Source organism: Lytechinus pictus, chromosome 3 (genome assembly GCF_037042905.1).
Source record: "Lytechinus pictus isolate F3 Inbred chromosome 3, Lp3.0, whole genome shotgun sequence".
Taxonomy (NCBI): Eukaryota; Metazoa; Echinodermata; class Echinoidea; order Temnopleuroida; family Toxopneustidae; genus Lytechinus; species Lytechinus pictus.
Window position 1 is genome coordinate 35,518,411 of NC_087247.1, and position 18,900 is coordinate 35,537,310.

Genomic DNA, 18,900 nt, shown 5'->3' on the forward strand with positions numbered 1-18,900 from the left:
TATACCAAACTATTATGTAAGAATTAGATTTCAGCTAGGTAAAAATTTTACATACTTGCTGACTAATTTTTTTAATGCATCATTTTGTTGTAATTTTTCTTCAGTATTCTGTACCCTTTACTCTGTTATTGTGTTCACCCAATAGGTTCTCCATGTACTAGCAGAGTAAAGGGTACAGAATACAGAAGTAAAATTTACACCAAAATGATTCATTTAAAAAAATACACAGCAGTTATGTAAAGTTTTTACCTTGCTGAAATGTAAATTCTTAAATAATAGTTTGGTATATTTTACAAAATAAAACAATTATACAGAAAATCATGTAAAAAAAGAACATATATTGTAATATTATAATGACACAGACAAGAACACATCGATCATTATATACATGTAACAACTTTTTTTATATTTATATGTTTATTTAGAAACAAAATTACATGAATTATTTATACAAATAATTATAAGGGATTAGAAAAAATAACTATTAATTACAATATTTACAAATAATTAGGATGATTCTATAAAAACAACAACAAGGAATATAAAATGGTGGAAAAAAATTATATATGTACTTTAAGTAATGTTTTGAAAAACTAGTAGGCCTCCCATGTAAATTGCTGAAAGATGCGGTTGCAATATTTTGAGTAGGAAAAAAAAAGAAAAAAAATTAAGAGAAAAGAAGAAAAAGAGGAAGAAAAAGAAAGGGTGAAGGGTAGATAATTGTAAAAATAGCGTTTTTAATCATGTATAAGCCATTTTACCCTGATTTTACCCCTGTTGTTCAATTTTCAAAAAATATCATGATGTCACCCCCCCCCCCCCCCCTGGAAAGTTCGCCCCTCCTACCAAAACACCCTGGCGCCTCCCCTGGCTATATGGCATGTTATTGCTTCTACATCCGAACTATTGGAAAAATGCAGGCACCCTACACTTTGGAATTCTCTTTTTGGTGACAAGCTAATGAGTCAAGTATAAAACACCTATTGAAAATATCAGGTCATTTAATTATTATTACGATAATTAGGGCAAACAAACAATCATTATAGATGTAGATGATGGAAATGAGAGAAGTGTTTTGAAATATACACAGAATAATTATATCACATACAGGTGCATTTCTACTCTTTACATACAATTTAACTGCCTTTATAAGTTCACCACCCAGATCAGGCCTTAACCAACTGGGGGGTGGGGTGGGGGTCTATTTGATGACCCCCTCCCCCTCAACGATTCACACAATATCTCCATAATGCATAGTGGTCTTGGCACAAGCTTTCATGAATTTTTTTTAACAAGTATCGCACAACTTTCAACAGTGTCAACACCAAATTTATCGTGACTGCACATACAGATTTAAGGCCACGATCCTTTGAAAACTTTTCATCAAGTCAAAAAATGACTAAAAAACATGATTTTGGGTACAAATTCAATGCAATATTTCTATGTTTCAATAAATCAATATAAAAATTCACTTTTAAAATTCAAATGGCTGAAATGACTTAATTTTAGCATAATCATACTTCAATTCAATTATGCTTGCAGAGATCACTGCGCATTGTGGAGTTATCACGTGAATCGTTGAGGGAGGGGGCCAAATTGACCCGCCCCCATTGGAATAGGGTTAAACAGTCTACAAGTTGACATTTACTAAGTCAGGTTTGAACAGTCTACAGTTTGACATTTACTTTGTCAATTAAAAAACAAAAGCAGTTTAAAAAAATGTTGACATCACTCAACATAGGAACTTCTTTAGAGCAAAAGTTCATTGGAAGAAAACAACTTAACAAAATATAAAATTACTTATAATTAAGACCATACTTCATACAACTAAAAACTTTCTGACTTAACCCTAAAAAGACTAGGTTATTTTGGGCCCTGTGAAAACTTTTTTTTGGGGGGGGCATCAAGTGCCACCCCTCCCCATGCGCATTGTGGAGTTATCACGCAGATTGTTGAGGGAGGGGGGCCAAATTGACCCCCCGCTGCCCCCAAAGGAAAAGGGTTAAACAGTCTACAAGTTGACATTTACTAAGTCAGGTTTGAACAGTCTACAGTTTGACATTTACTTTGTCAATTAAAAAACAAAAGCAGTTGAAGAAAACAACTTAACAAAATATAATAATTAAGACCTTACTTCATACAACAAACAACTTTCTGACTTAACCCTAAAAAGACTACGTTATTTTTTGGGGGGGCATCAAGTGCCCCCCCCCCCCCCCCGAGATCTCGGCCCAGGATCACTGTGAAACTTTGCAGGTGCGTAAAGCATTGCGTACACTACAAAACAGTGTCATCACTACTGAAGTTGAAGCGAAACAAAGTATAGTTATTGAATGCGGGCTGCAAACTGGCTTCAGATATCAGATAACGAGTCGACTAAACAGTCTACAGTTTGACATTCACTTTGTCAATTAACCGCCCCCCCCTCCAAAAAAAAGAGAAAGTTTAACAAAACATTTATCAACACAGGAACTTCTCTTAAGCAAAAGTATCTGGAAAGGCAATAAACTTGCTAGCTCACATGAGGACAGTTAGATGTTGGTATTCATTATTGACTCATAGGCTGTCTCGAAGATTCTGAACTCCCTGATCGCACTGCATTTTACAGCTCCTTTCATCTCATAAATGTATGTTTGTAGGAACTCCCACGCACCACAACACTGAGGCTGGTATTCTAGATCCAGGACATACACTGCTTTATAGCATGTATCTACGGCTTTCATTAAGCTACTTTGTTCCAATGCCCGCCTTTCCACAATGATGAAAATTTGCACTGGTTTAAGGAGAGACCCAATGACTAGTATGAACGGTTGAGGTCGACTTTCAGGTACAATATCTTCCAGGAACTTGTCTAGTGCAAGGTTTTCCTGAACAGAAGAATGAGAGAAAAAGAGAAAAATATTCATGCAAAAGAGGTTCAGAACTGGATTGGCAGGAAATATAATTTTGATAGATAATTCTAGCCAGGATTACCTTAAGTACAGATCTTCAAATGAAAAAAAATAAAAATCTGAATCAAAATTCATGGAACACACCGTTGACCAAGAGTTACTGACCCTGACCATTGGCTGGTCACATGACATGAGGTGGCTATTTTCCCGAAACAAAACATGTTCAAGTTCAAGCATATTTTATCCATTCTTGATCAGGAACTTGCACTACACGTAGTCCTCTTCGCTGAAAGAAATGACATTTGCTCGATGTGAAGAATGAACTATGTCGATTTATAAATTTATTATTCATGTCTAGAACAAATCAGGAAGTTGGGACTTTTTTGATTGAACACAAGCCATTTTTATGGGTTCGTGATTCATGTTCCTGATTCTGTCTAAGTTTGGGGGGGAGGGGGAAAGCTGCACACTGTCTAAGTGTTTTTACCGGGTAATTGCACATAAAGAAATGTTCAATTTACGAGAATCACAAAATCAATTCTTGTGAGAGTGGTTATGAGAATCAAAATTTATTTTCATGGAATTTGCATTAAACAGTGTGGGTAACCAGATCAGAATCATACATACAATACAAATGTCTCTCGCAAAATTAGAGATTTCTCCTAAGCTGCAACAGAATTGAGCCTCTGTTGTATCTAGAATCTCCACTATAAGATACACACTTTATAACATGCTAACTAACAGGACCAAACAGCATTACAATTTAAAAAAAAGCAAGCTGACCCAACTTACATTTTGGACATCTATGAATCCTAGTTGTGCTTCCCGGGTTGAATATCTGCCCCCTTTCCCCTTTCTTCTACCTGGAAATAGTACTGGTAACAAGCCAAAGGCTAGATTGTTCTTTTGCTCTGAATATAAAGAAATAAAAAAAAAACAGTAACAAAATCGTTAAAAAACATCTCATTAATTGTTAACATATCAAAAAATCAGTCTCTTTCCCCAGATTTATTTCAAAGACACTTCTATTTAACCCTATTCTAACTGGGCATTTTCAGTGCTTGAGATTACTGGGGGGGGGGGGGGGGGGTGGGTGTGTCAATTTGACACTCCCCCCCCCCCTTAAGACCTTAAGCAAAAAATTTGGTTTCATCACACTCACCCTTTCTTTCTCATTTTTACAGCATTAGCTTGAAGAGTTCAGAGACTTATTCTATTGAGTGTTATTCACTTCATTCTAATAATTTTGTCAGTCTTTACAAAAAATATTTACAATTCTTGACTTATTTTCCTTTCATTTAATATTTTTCTTTTAAGTAAATTAAATTTTAAAGTAAATTTTCTCTCGCACCCCCTTTGAGAACACCACTGAAACTGGTTAAAAACAGCCGATAACTTAAAAATTTATTTTCCCCATGGTGTTTGCCGATTTGAAGACATTATTGCAAAAAAATTGGCTCAGCGAGACGCGACGGGCCGCGGCGCGGGGACGCGACCCGAGTGTTTAGTAATAGCCCGGGGAGCGATGCGAGTGACGCTGTATAGGCCTACGTCCGCGTCCTATTCACTTTCTTTGATATGTGAAATTTATCTGTTCATCATTGATTATCTAAAGAAAATGAATCTTGTCCTCAGATCTGCAGATTTATCTTTATTGCAATGCCTGGACTCATATAAAACTTTGGTGTTCGGGTGATGCAAATTAAGAGCGACCACTAATTTACAACCGCGCTGCAAATAAAGCAAGCGGGGCGAAGGTTCGCGGTTGGTCATCAACGCGACGCAACGACCGAACACGACAGAACACTACACTGATCTGTGGCTAAAGTCATTAGATTTTAAGTCACCACATTCACGTACATGCATATAATTTACCTCTGCAAGAGCTATAACTAGCATCAATCATTTGTTCATGAAATAAAAAAGAAGTGTCTATTCTTACCTTCAAATTTGTCCACATAATCCCCAAGCCCCCATCCTCGCAGCACCGTTTCGACGTACGCCATGTTGCCAGAGTACGGTATTTTGTACTTCAAAATTAAGAACTTCTGAATTTTACACTGCGCGCACGTGTCAATAAAACAAAACACAATTATGTAGAAAAACTAAATACACAATCGCCGTGTATTTCGCATATCAATAAAACAAAACACGATATGTAAAAAATCTAAGTTCACAATCGCCGTGTATTTCGCTCATATACAAAACACCATTGTGTAAAAAAAAATAATAAATCACAATCGCCATTTCGCATAACACGGATGTGGAAAAACTTTTCCCAATCATCATGTATTTTGGACTCCATTACTATGTAATATTTACCCAAACGAGGTTAAATACCCTTTTTACAATTCACATATGTATTTTAAATGCTTACAAACTGGCAAAGTAGACATTTTTTACCAGATCTTACATAGATTGTGTATAATTTATTCTTACATGCTATTTTTTTACTTAACATTGGCAATATTTCTGTGAGTGTGTGCATTTTATGAATCTGACGGTTTTGGCACTCTAAGGCAATCATTTGTATTGACAGCATAAGCCACGCCCATTTTCACATTCCTCTTAATTGTGACTTTTCTATTTTACAGAATAAACATATGATGTTTGGTATCAAAGCTAATGAAAATTTCATTGCAAATATATGGATCATCAGACATTTAAAACATGTACAGATCATTTAAAGGTCAGTTAAGGTGTGGGGCAGCAATGTAACCTATAATTCTGAGCAATATTGAATCTCTTGTTTTTAATACGGACATAAGTGTTTATCCCTCTCTTGTAGAGAGATGATTCAGTGTAGATGCCATGTCAACAGAAACCAATCATCGATTGCAGCTTATGGGACAGCATCATCAAAAGTCCGACGTGGAAATTATTAGCTATCTTCTGAAGATATCTCTAAGGAGAGCACATATAAATACTTACTGTCGACACGTACATTTATTTTGTTCTACCATAATTCTTTTAGGGCTTTATATAAGCCTGCTTCATATTGAAGGAAAAATTGCCTATAAAAAAAATCATATGTGAATGGAATGTATAGCGTTGTGGCCCAGTGGATTAGTCTTCTGACTTTGAAACAGAGGGTCGTGGGTTCGAATCCCAGCCACGGCGTAATTTCCTTCAGCAAGAAATTTATCCACATTGTGCTGCACTGAACCAAGGTGAGGTGAATGGGTACCCGGCAGTATTGATTCCTTCAACGCATGAGCGCTGAAAGGCAGCTCGAGCTAAAGCCGGGGTAATAATACTAATAATAACAACTCGCCTCGGAATAGAATATTTCTAGATAGATGGCGCTATATAAATGCCTATTATTATTATTAATACAACATTGTGCTGTTTTGAATAAAGAGAAAAGGTGAAAAAGCAGTTGAGACTGAAGTGATAGAAAAATCGGACGAGCCTTCGAAAGAAAAGTAATTTAATACCAAACATGATATGTTTATTCCGTAAAATACAAGTCAAAGATCAATGTGAAAGGGGGCGTTGTTTGGATGTCATTAAAAATGAATTGGGGTGCCAAGGTGGCACCTGTCAGATTTTCAATATACAAATCTTCAACTATGATTTTCATCAATAAATGCAATTTGTTATGTTTCTTATTGTGTGTTAATTTTTTTCTGTCCCAATATTTGATTTGATTTATGTATTTACCAACAATATTCACATGTTTATGAAACAAATTGCATAACAGTTACAAATGTATAAAATACGATGGTAAATTGGACCAGAAAATAGCACAAGTGCTAATCGAGCCTGGCCCCACAAATATTACAATATGCACATTTAAGAAGAAAAAAAAAATTAAATTGCAATGTATTCCTTGTAAAGGGTTATCATCAACATATTTTTAAGTATCTTAATTGTATTAATAATCTACTGTAGACTTACATGTTGATGGTGTGAATTTATGAAAACAAATAACTTTTTAGAGAATTCCTAAATTTTTTCTTGATTTCTTTAATTTAATTTCAACTGGTACTTTATTACAGAAATTGCTACCAAGAAAAGAAAGTGAAAATTTGCCTTGAGTTGTTTTTTAGTCTTGGAAGATTTACTTGTTGGCCTTTCTTCTGTCTAGTAGGATAATTGTGCTCAATTAGGTTACAATAATCTGCTAAGGAGTGAGGTAGGTTATTATTACGCAGATCATACATGAAGGTACATACTGATAGATCATGCAAATCATAAACATTAAGAATCTTTAAATCATTAAATAAAGGGCGAGAATGAGCTTGCCACTGACTAAAGGTAATTGCACGCACTGACATTTTTTGGAAAGATATACTGTATGAGCTGTAATTTTCGCGGGGGTTTTATTTTCGCGGATTTCGCGAATTGCCGATCGGCCGCGAATTTAACAACACGTGAAAATATTGACACACTTTCAATAGTAAGTGCCAATGTCCCCAGCAGCAAAGCTTTGCTATTGAAAACATACTGTATAGTGAGATAAAGGAGATATGCACCTCTATATGTACAAAAAATAAGGCTTAGAAAGTACAGTTAGTGATTCAAAAAGTTAGCTAGAATTTCACTTTTTTTAATTTCTCAAACAAAATCAGAGCCTAAAGTATTTTCTAACATTATTTCAACAATATCTATACACTCACTGTAATATTAAAATGTATTTTCCATGAAATAATTTGATTTTATTGTCATCTGATTGACTCTATACACACGTATTGGCAGCTATTTGCATACTCATTAATATTCATAAGTCACATGACCAGAGCTTTTAAAGGTGAAGATTCTGTTCACAAAATTCCAAATTTTTGCACTTTTACCATCTTTTTGAAAAATTAATAGAACAAAACACCAATTCTAAAGATTGCTTAACCCTATAAATTACAGATCAAACTGTGGCATGATGAATTTTCAGATTTAAAGGTAAAAAAAATGAAATTTAAACCACTTTTTTTCCACAGTTTGTAACTGTTTTTACAGGGACATATTTATGTACAAAACACACATCAGCATGGGGACTTTTAGGAGTAGAGATATGCACGTGATTTGCACTAGATTTACTTCTTATAAGTGCTGTGGAAATATTTTCTACATCTTCCGATCGCGAATATAACAACCCGCGAAAATGTCGGGACCCCCGTGATTCGCGAAAAATTCTGTACGCGAAAATAACAGCTTCTACAGTATACAATTCAGGCTGCTCTTGCAAATACTCCCCCACACCTCAATGTCATAAGTGAGATGTGGCTCTATAAAAGCTTTGGATAATAATATCAAAGTAAATTTGGTACAAAATGTCGTAACCGAAACAAAATTCCTATTTTCTTACGTATACTTGAGTTAATCGTCCGTATACGGCCTTTCCATGACAGATGCTTATCAATTGTTATACCTACAAAAGTTGCTTCATCACCTTCTTCCAATTCCTCTCCATCTAATGTAATATTACCACGCAACTTAACACTCCTTCAACTACAACTTTCAGTAAAAATAATAAAATACTTGAATTGTTTGTATTTAAGACACGATATTTTCTGCATTATGAGAAAACTTACATTTGTTGCCAAATTCGACCATTTATTACCCTAAACTGACCTCTTTAAGGTCAAGTCCATCCCAGAAAAATGTTGATTTTGATAAAAAGAGAAAATTCAAACTAGCATAATGCTGAAAATTTCATCAAAATCGGATGTAAAATAAGAAAGTTGTGTGACATTTTAAAGTTTCGCTTATTTCACAAAACAGTTATGCACAACTCAGTGAAATGCAAATGAGACAGATGATGATGTCCCTCACTCACTATTTCTTTTGTTTTTTATTGTTTGAATTACACAATATTTCATTTTTTACAGATTTGACAATAAGGACCAACTTGAATGAATTACATAGCATCAGACAATGTTAATTCCACATGTTCAGGGAGGAATTAATTGTTGTTTCACTTGACAATGAGGAGGAAATAATAATATTTCGTATTTCATATAAGAAATTACAAAAGAAATAGTGAGTGGATGACGTTATCAGTCTCCTCATTTGCATACCGACCAGGATGTGCATATAACTGTTTTGTGAAATTAAGCAAAACTTTAAAGTATTATAACTTTCTTATTTTACATCCGATTTTGATGAAATTTGCAGTGCTATGCTTGTTGAATTTTTCTCTTTTTATTCAAATCAACTTTTGTTTTGTTGGGGTAGACTTGTCCTTTAAATGCCATGAGATCCATATTTTTTTTTTTGAATTTTCATTAGATTTAATTTGATAGCAAACATCTCAAGTTTATTCAGTAAAATAGAAAAGTCAAAACTGAGAGGAGTGTGAAAAAGTGGGTACGGCTTATTATGTCAATTTTTTTCCTTAGAGTGCCATTATATATATACAGAACCTCAACTACAAATTTCAGCAAAAATTGCCAATAATTATGCTTTGCGTTAGCTTTCAAAACATGAGAGGCTCCGCATTATAATGTATTACCTTTTTGTGTCATAATTTGACCTTTTATGACCTTTAATGAACTTAAATGACCTTTACATAGCTAAAATTTCATATAAGTAAAAATATTTACATTTGATTTGTCATAAGTTTTAATTTGATACCAAACATGAGATGTTTATTATTTGTGAAAAATTGGGCGTGGCTTATGACGTCAATAGAAAAAATGCCCAAGGGTGCCCAGGTGGCACCCTTCGGATTCTTAAAGAAGACACCCTATACTACAACTTTGAGCAAAAAAAATGCATATATACCCCACTTGACGGTCATGTCAAAATTTCGATCATATCTACCTGACTATATCATTTCCGTAATAATGAAAGAATTTGTTTTTTTACAGGGTGTTTTTTAAAAAGGTAACCGAAGTTCAAAGGTCAGTTATATCAACAATACATAATTTATACATAATTTCGTGTGATTTCTATATTATTTAACTAAGTAACTCATCAACTTTAATTTGACACCTTGCTTGCGTCACAGTTGTCACAGGTCATAGAGATATGGTCCATCGAAGGCAAAGGGTACAAAACCTATTTTTTTCAAGTTTTAGGGTTTCTATGTACATGCGAGAAACCCACTTTGTTGTAAGGATTTAAAACTCTTAAAAATCAATTTGGTTTCATCAGAGTTTTCCTTTGAAATTTTAGTGAAATGCTGTCACCTCTTTTTTGTGAGAGACTGGCATTTACATATCAACTTCCTAGCTTCAATCTCTGTTGAACACGTCATTCATACCTACCTTTTGCATCAACAACTTCAACGTTTTCACAGTACCTCCCTTGTCGACGCTGCACTGCTTTTCTAATCATTGCATTGTATGATAGTGATGAAGAACATCTATCTTATGCTAAACATGTGCTCAACCAACTTTGCAGCTAGATACCGATTATGTGACATTCACTCGCAAAAAGAAATTATCAGAAGAGTATAAAATTTCACTGATATCCGCAGTGAAAAACTCTGAAGAAACGAAACCCTTACGTCAACAAAGTGTGTTCCGTACATGTACATTAAAACCCCAAACTTGAAAAAAATGGGTTTTGTACCCTGCACCTTCGATGGACTATAACTCTGTGACCCGTGATAATAGTGACGTATTCAATGTGTCAAATTAAAGTTGATGAGTTACTAAGTTAAGTAAAATAGAAATCACAAGGATAAATTAGATTTTCTTGATATAGCTGACCTTTGAACTTCGGTTATCTTTTTTAAAATTAGAAACACCCTGTACACATTATAACGCCCCGCAATAGAACACAGACGCAGAATAACCCCCCTCAAAAAAATAATAAAATAAATTATCATAGGAAATCCTCATGAGTGGCATTTCTCTGTTATGGCTCGAAAAGAAATAATTGCACTGTAAATCCCATGGATGTTATTACAAAAAAAAACATGACAACGGTTAGTCAATTATATAATTGGATTCAAGTCTCACACGATGTAATAATAATGATAATAATGGAAGGCTCTTCAATAACGCTGTTTCTAAGCAAATATTTTTCAGAGTAATGTTTTTAAATTAATAATTGGAGTCAAATTATCAGTCTTATCAATAAAAGTGTAATTAATTAATCTAAAATTCGTAGAAAGGAATTAACAATTTAAAAAGTTTTGATGAACATAACACATACTCGATCCGGATTAATGTTTAATCCCCGAATTTTAGAGTATGTGGGTTGTCCCTTACCAGAATCGCAATTTAAACCTGTCCAACCAGTATAACAACTGCAGGTATAGCTGGAACCTCCGTTGTCTGTACAATCTCCGTTAACGCAAGGATTGCCCCTGCATCCCTCAATTTCTATGGATACAAAGAGATAACATATTCATGAAAAACAAAATAAGATTTAAAAAGAGAGATCTTGATAAAATATAAGAGAAGGTAGTAAAAAAATAAGTACTTGATAAAACTTATAGTCTTTAGTTGCCATATACCACGGAAATCTTGAATGCCATGATCTCCAGTTATGAACTTCTCTGACTATATCCTGATTCTTTGCCATGTAATATTTTGATCGTAATAAACTTGCAGTATAATCCAATAATTTATTATGCACCTGTCATTACCGTACCGTATAGATTGGATGTGTCATATGGCCGAGTGGTCTATGGCGCCTAACATTACGATTGAAAGTCCGGCAAAGTACTTATATGCCCTGCCTTGAGCAAGACATTTTGAATATGCCCGCCGCCGGTATCAGGGGAGCGCACCATCAACATTTTCGTCCGACAAATTCTCAGTTCCATGATTATCACAGAAAAACAGTCAAACGCTATATAGGCCTACCCAAATAGCGAATTGTATAGCAGCTTAAAAATATATTTTCATGCAATCTCACCAATGTATATCCTCTTAGTGTGTCACGGGTAAAGTTTTATGAAAATTGTATTTTTGAATTTTAAGAAGAACGATATCTACATTACCTACACTGCAAAAACGCCGGTGCTAATTTAACACCAGCCTGGTATCTATATCGGTCCACACCAGAGAGGTGTTGAAACAACACTAGTTAAGAATCAAACCGATATTGGTTTAACACTATTGGTGTTGCTTAAGTGCCAATTGGTGTCAGTCTAACACCAAACCGGTGTTGTTTCATACCTCTCTGGTGTGGACCGATATAGATACCAGGCTGGTGTTAACTCAATGCCAGCGTGTTAGTTTTGCAGTGTAGTACTTACGTGTTTGGCACGTGTCTCCTTCCCAAGAATCAGAGCAGGTACACGAAAAGACGACATTTTCAGGAGTTCCTGGCTGAACTGTGGCTGAACACAGTCCTCCATTTAAGCAAGGATTGTTTGTTAAGCAGGGGTCCTCTGAAATTAGGATGAAATGTGCATGAGGGCTGATAAGTAGATACCAAATATACAGATCAATAAACAGGAAATAGGACCTGATGAGGAATAGCTTCCTCTTTTGGAAAAAAAGCTACAGACGGAGCCCTTGAGGCAACTTTTCATATTTTTAAATTTAATTATCAACTCATTCCTTCGACTTTATAATATTAACGCGTTCCCATGATATAACTCAGCCTAACTTAGGCTAAGAAAATGAGGCAGTGTGTCGTGGGAAATAATTTTATGTCGAGGGAACAAGTAAGACGAGGGAACGACTTTGTAAGATGTGGGAACGAATAAGTAAATCGGAGGACAGAGTTAGTAACTTAATTATGCTAAAAAGGCAAATTCTTGCTTAAATTGTTGTATCGTTACCAAACATGTATGAATATGAAGTCGAGACGTATTTTTTTCTTTTATACATTTCATATCCGTATAGTTGTTTTGGCAGGAAAAGGAATAATTCAGAATATGATTGTAAAATTCATCTTTTTCCCAAGAAAACCAATCCGGAGTATTGAACTTGAAAGAGCCAGATTAATTCATGAAGATTAAAAGTCTAAAAAACTAGTGCTGCATCATACGCATGAAAATTATACTCGGATGTATTTGATCATTATTATCAATAAATGTTACTATTGTCGCAAATATCCCTACATACGATACTAATTTTGTTTGACCAAATCGTGAAGGATGCATAAGAAATACTTTTTTATGTAAATGGTATAAAATCATGTAATTGTCTTCTAAAAAGGTTAAAGCCGGAAGGAAATTTTCATGATTATTTCATTGTGCATTAAAGGAATACCAAAATCTTGAATCTACTTATGAGTGAAAACGTGGACAACAGTTAATCATGCCACACATATCTTTGTTGGTAATCTTAAGTAATCTTTCTACAAGTTCTTGCAAAGTTCTTGTCAATTATTTAACCATTGTGTAATATTCGTTGTTGTTATATTGCACATAATTATCGTATTTCTGCTCCCATGCAGTACGATTTACGCAATAAGACCGCATCGGAAATAAGCCTATCCAAAACTATTCTGTCAGTGAACTATTTTTCTTTTAATTATCAATTAAATTTTCTTATCAATTAGATTTTATACTTCTTACATTTCAAGAATAACATAATTAATCAAATAAATAAATAAACAAACAAATGCATAAAATAAAGTAGATCAATTATTCAACGAGTTGGAAGGTTAGTAGCAACTCATCTTTGCCTTCTCCAATCCGATTTTGAAATGAGTTCGCTCAATTATCTCTTACATTGGACGTATGCGAAAAGACTATGATTGCATGACGCGAAAATTTCAGAATTGTGCGTTTTTTCTTCATTAATGCTGCACAACCCATCACCTTACTCCTTTTAACCAACCATGTTAAATCATCTACTTACTTACCCCTGAAAGACAGACTAGCTGTCTGGCGGTTTGTGTAAAACGTCTGACGGTCTATAACGAACGTGGATCTTAAATTGATGGAATAAAAAGAAATTAAAAGGAAAAAATAAACAAGAGATGATGATTATGGGTTCTGTACACTGTAAAAAATATTGGGTAAAATGCAAACCAGTACGATGGCAATTGCATATTGTCCAGTATAACATGGTATAAGGTTAACAAATAAGCAGCAATTACTTTAGAATGGGCAAAATTTTCATCACACTGGATAAAAAAAGTGCCGAAAAGAAATGCCCAATATTAGTTAGACACATAATTACCCTCATGTAGTATTTTACCCAATAATTTTTAGAGTGTATGTATGACATAGATCTAGATAAATACTCATATTTTATAACTTCTAAGTGCTTGCCAATCAGATGCAACATTAATTGTGCAAATTTTCCCTACAACTACTAATTATTGATTATCTTTAACCCCACAAATGTTCAGGAACTAATTGAAATTCCCCCCTAAAAAGAATAAAGAAAAATATCTAACCAAGCAAATTACAGTGCCAAGCCAGAATTAGCACTTTCTTACTTAAAGGTCAAGTCCACCGCCCCCCCAAACAAGATTTATTTGAATCAGTAGAAAAAATCAAACGAGCATGATGCTGAAATTTTCATCAAAATTGGATGTAAAATAAGAAAGTTATGACATTTTAAAGTTTCGCTTATTCATATGCGCAGTTATATGCACAACTCAGTGGCATGCAAATGAGAGAGTTTATATATATCACTCACTATTTCTTTTGTTCTTTATTGTTTGAATTATACAATATTTCCATTTTTACCAGTTTGACATTAAAGACCAACTTAATTGAACCATAGAATTTTAGCTCAGGGAGGAATAAAACCTTGTTTCACAGGACAATGAGGAGAAAATTAAAATATTTCATATAATAAAATACAAAAGAAATATGAGTGATGTCATCAGTCCCCCCATTTGCATACCGACCAGGATGTGCACATAACTGTTTTGTGAAATTAAGCGAAAATTTAGAATGTCATAATCCTTATTTTACATCCGATTTTTTTTGAAATTTTTAGTGTTATTGTTGGATATTTATCTTTTTATTCAAATCATTTTTTGCGTTGGGGTGGACTTGTCCTTTAAACAGATCATACATTTATATTGCCTCTCATATTTCAATCTGTCGATCAGCACCGGTAAATGCCTTGATTCCCTAAAAATTGCAAATGTAAATCCTGTTGTCAAAAAGGACATTCCTCATGAAATAATCAATTAGAGAACAGACTTTGTAAGTTTCCTAGATCTTTTTCATTTTCTAAACTCAAACCGATGTGGATTCATGAAAGGTTATATTGTCCAGGCTTTAACACAAATATGCGATAAAATTGCAAATGCAATTGCACATAAAGAACATACATTTAAATATAACATCAAACTAATATTAAGAACCACCCCTGCCAGTCTACCTACATTATTCCCTTCCACTCTCAACTCACTTTCTCCCTTTTCGCTTTTTACCTACTTCCACTTTTCTTTCTCCACCCCCCTCTCTTTCCCCCTCTCTACCACATCGTTCTTCTTCCAACTCTCTCTCTCTCCGCCTTTGTCTCTGTCTCCATAATCACCCCTTCTATTTCTCTCAAGAGGAGAGCGTTCTTTGAAAACTCACATAAACCGAATTTCTCCATAATCTTCATCAGCTCTCCACAAGAATTCCCTCAACTCGTCGGCACCTTTCTCAGCCGAGGAGTCATGCGTTACCATGCGATTCGGGCCACTCGAGCAGCTCCCATATCGGAAACCGACCGGATGACCTGTCCAGATTCCGACGGCAGGTGCATCTACCGAATCATTTGCCACCGCTTTCATTGCGAATCCCCTGTAGTTTATGGATCCAGGGACTCCAGGGTTCCGAAGTATCGTCACTGCAAATCCGAATAAATGGGGGGGGGGGGGGGGGAGAGGGTATCACATAAAATAATATTCATCATATTCCAAATTCAACGTTATAAGTATGCAATAATAATGATAATGATAACAATATCAATAATAATACTGATGATGTGATTATGATGATGATGATGAAGAAGAAGAAGACATTATTCAAATCGCTACTAGTTGAACATGTAACTGACCACAATGCAGTAATCTCAATGTCTGGTTACAAATGTGTTGATCCTGGGTGTGGGGCAATCGCCCCAAAGGAAAAAAAACATTGTAAGGCACCATAAAACCATTAATTAAACTTGGCATTAAAATATTGCTAAAAAGGCCGAAAATGTACACATTTTTTTTTACTTTTGCCCCCAAACCCGCCTCCAAAACATGGATCGGTTATCTTTGGGAATTTGGTTGTAAGATATGGATACGTCATTTCAAAATACTATAGAGACCGTGAATGTTGCGACCATTCCTTATTTTAGTATCAGTTTAGTTTACCTGTCACTGACACTGTCACCGACAATTTATTATTGTTTATGTGTTTACGTTTATCCTAAGCCGTAAAAATGATCCCGTCTCTTCGCGTCACGATCCTGTTAATTTATCTGTAGAACTGCTTCTCGTGGGTTTTTTTAAATAGTTTATGCCACGGTCATATACCTTTAAGAATACCTTACGAACGATTGTTATACATAACAATGAATGGTATATCAAATCATCCTTACGGTGTTTGTAAAAGTATTTGTGACCGCAGCATTACATCTTCATAATTTCTACTTATTTAGGATATCATTTATGGAAAGGAAATAAGCCAAACCACATGAAAGATTGAGGAATGTGTTTATGCTCAGACTGTAATAAGAGGCTGATAATTCATCATACTCCAAAATAACACACGTTTAAAATGTGAGGCAACCATCACATAATTTTACATTCATGTATCATGGAGAATATTGCCGATTTGTGCAAATTCCAGTTGCTATTTCTTCTCGAAGTTCACCTTTTATCTCAAATACCCACACAATAAAAAAATAGAATACAAATTCAAGTTTAAAAGGACGAACTGGTGTTGGGTGCATTCACATTACATTGTATTGTTTCTTAGGAATGACTTTCAGTCTGTATCTTGCATCTAGTTCATTATGGGCCGTTATTTATGATAATTTACTTATTGCAAGCGTGACCATGACTAGAATAACAGCAATTAATTCGTTCACTTTAAAGCATTATTTACTATTTATAATTGTTATCTTTTTCACTTGACATTTGCCTTTTTAATCAAGTCATGAAATAAAACATCGATATGGCATTCTTGTGTCGAATTCTATTGTATTTTTGAAATGAGATTTAAAATAAGAAATCGAAAATATAAATTTTTCTACTTTGTTTATTTCTTCTAATTCATATTTTTTAGATGATGATCATATACAATACATGTATCAGAGCTTGCCAGAAGAAAGTTAGAACTCTGACCATTTATATATTATACTGTATACTTCACTTACATACATATTTCATTGTGTTCACCTTACATGTAAATAACTAAAGTCCGGGAGCCAGTTTCTATAATGATGACAATAATGCTATTCATGTAGTTATACAAATTGAAATAATGGTAATAACAACAGTAATTATAATGCTAATTATAAATAAGATTGATCATAAAATAACAATAAGAAGATGATGATGATTATAATACTAATAATTACATTGATGATGATGGTCATGATAACAATATGATGGTTATAATGATAATTATGAAAAATAATAGTAATAATAATACTAAATATAACAATTTCAATAATGATGAAGATAATTATGATAAAAAATTAATCGACATACCTGTTATAGGATTATCTAAATCATATTTATCCTGGTTTCCTCTGAAGATTAGGTATGGCGATAATGTTCCTTGTTGTGGTTGAATCTGGTTGTTAGCATCGTCAACATGTCCAGGTAAAAGATCTGAGCACGCTGAGTCTGGTGGCCCGGTTGAATATCCTGCGATAAACGTTCCGCAGCGAAAAATGACAAAAAATAATAACCCAGTCCATAATTTCAGGAGAACCCCCATGTTCTTGCCAATCAAATGAGACGAAACACACTATTTCAACGTGAACATTACTTCATGTACTTATCACTCTCGAACAGTAATGATTTAGACTTTTCGATTGATATTAATATGACTTGAACGTCCACACCCAAAAAACTTTGCGAGTGCAATACGTAAAATATACTCATTTATATTTGTATGAAACCAACAAGCCATCATACATCGCAGGAAGTGCACACACAATGATCTCCCCCTCTTTCTCTCTCTCTCTCTCTCTCTCTCTCTTCCTCCCTACTCATCTCCTCCACACATACACGTTTCAAACACACCCCAACAACAACAATAGTTCTGTAACAATGAAAAAATTGGTAGCATATTTCCCTTTGTCACTTTTTTGGGCGGACTATCCACGGTTGGATGAGTTTATTGAAACGCAACTACAAATTCGTCTTTGAACCTTGATCTTTGTACGCAGTATATAATATTTTGCATGAACCAAATAGATTGATATGGGAGTGTAGGATTTTGAATAATATTCGGCCTACAATATGGTACTTAGATGAGCGTGGTTTGTCACGTTAAGTGATATAATTTCGTGGCAACTTGAGAGAACTCTACTAAGAGTATAAAGGAGGCGGGGCTCATGGCGATGGTTGGATGGCGGCTGTTATGATAGGTTATACGATGATTTTCCTTGTATTATATCTTGATGATGTAGTCTGATTAGACATTCATAACATATTACATGGAGGGTCTGAACATACTTAGGTGTATGATTATAAATTCACATTAAGGCTTAAGTCACAACTCAGAGCGGCGACTGACCGATTAGTTGCCTGCTCGGGCAGCGCTAGAATTTAGGCATCGTCGAACGATTTTTGTAAAAGTCTATCGGGCTGTGAAAATACTTAGCGGTGGCCGAGCAGTGCCCGGTATCTGGGTCAAATCGGGGAACTTATCTGTTTGGCGTCCGAGCAGTGATCGGCTGACGACCCACGTTTTCCGGGCGGTCCCCCTCTGGTCATCGGTCTATTTTTAGGTGATCGCCCGTCTGATCTTGAATTCGCCGCGAGATCATCGACCGATCTCTGACCGGCCAGCTGCCGGTGACCGGCCGATGACCGCTCGTCAGCGGTTGATCCAAGCAGTTAAATTTTCGACCTAAATCGTTCGACGGCGACCAAGCCGGGCACCGAAAGTATTTCGGGCGGCGAGTGAAAAGTGAACAGGCGCTGCTAGAATTTTAACTCCGCTCTAAATCTTGAGCAGCGACCAAGCGATGCC

General features: G+C 35.0%; 1 protein-coding gene across 1 annotated transcript; it reads right to left on the reverse strand.

Moving 5' to 3' along the window:
- Positions 1–386: 386 nt before the first annotated feature.
- LOC129256313 (uncharacterized) lies at positions 387–17,816 on the reverse strand. The gene is made up of 7 exons (XM_064096917.1): positions 17,406–17,816; positions 15,292–15,547; positions 13,608–13,675; positions 12,046–12,180; positions 11,051–11,164; positions 3,684–3,802; positions 387–2,867 (listed from the first exon to the last, which is right to left on the reverse strand). Exons 1-7 carry the CDS (start codon positions 17,635–17,637, stop codon positions 2,532–2,534), a joined length of 1,260 nt encoding a protein of 419 aa, XP_063952987.1. The 5' UTR covers positions 17,638–17,816; the 3' UTR covers positions 387–2,531.
- Positions 17,817–18,900: the final 1,084 nt, after the last annotated feature.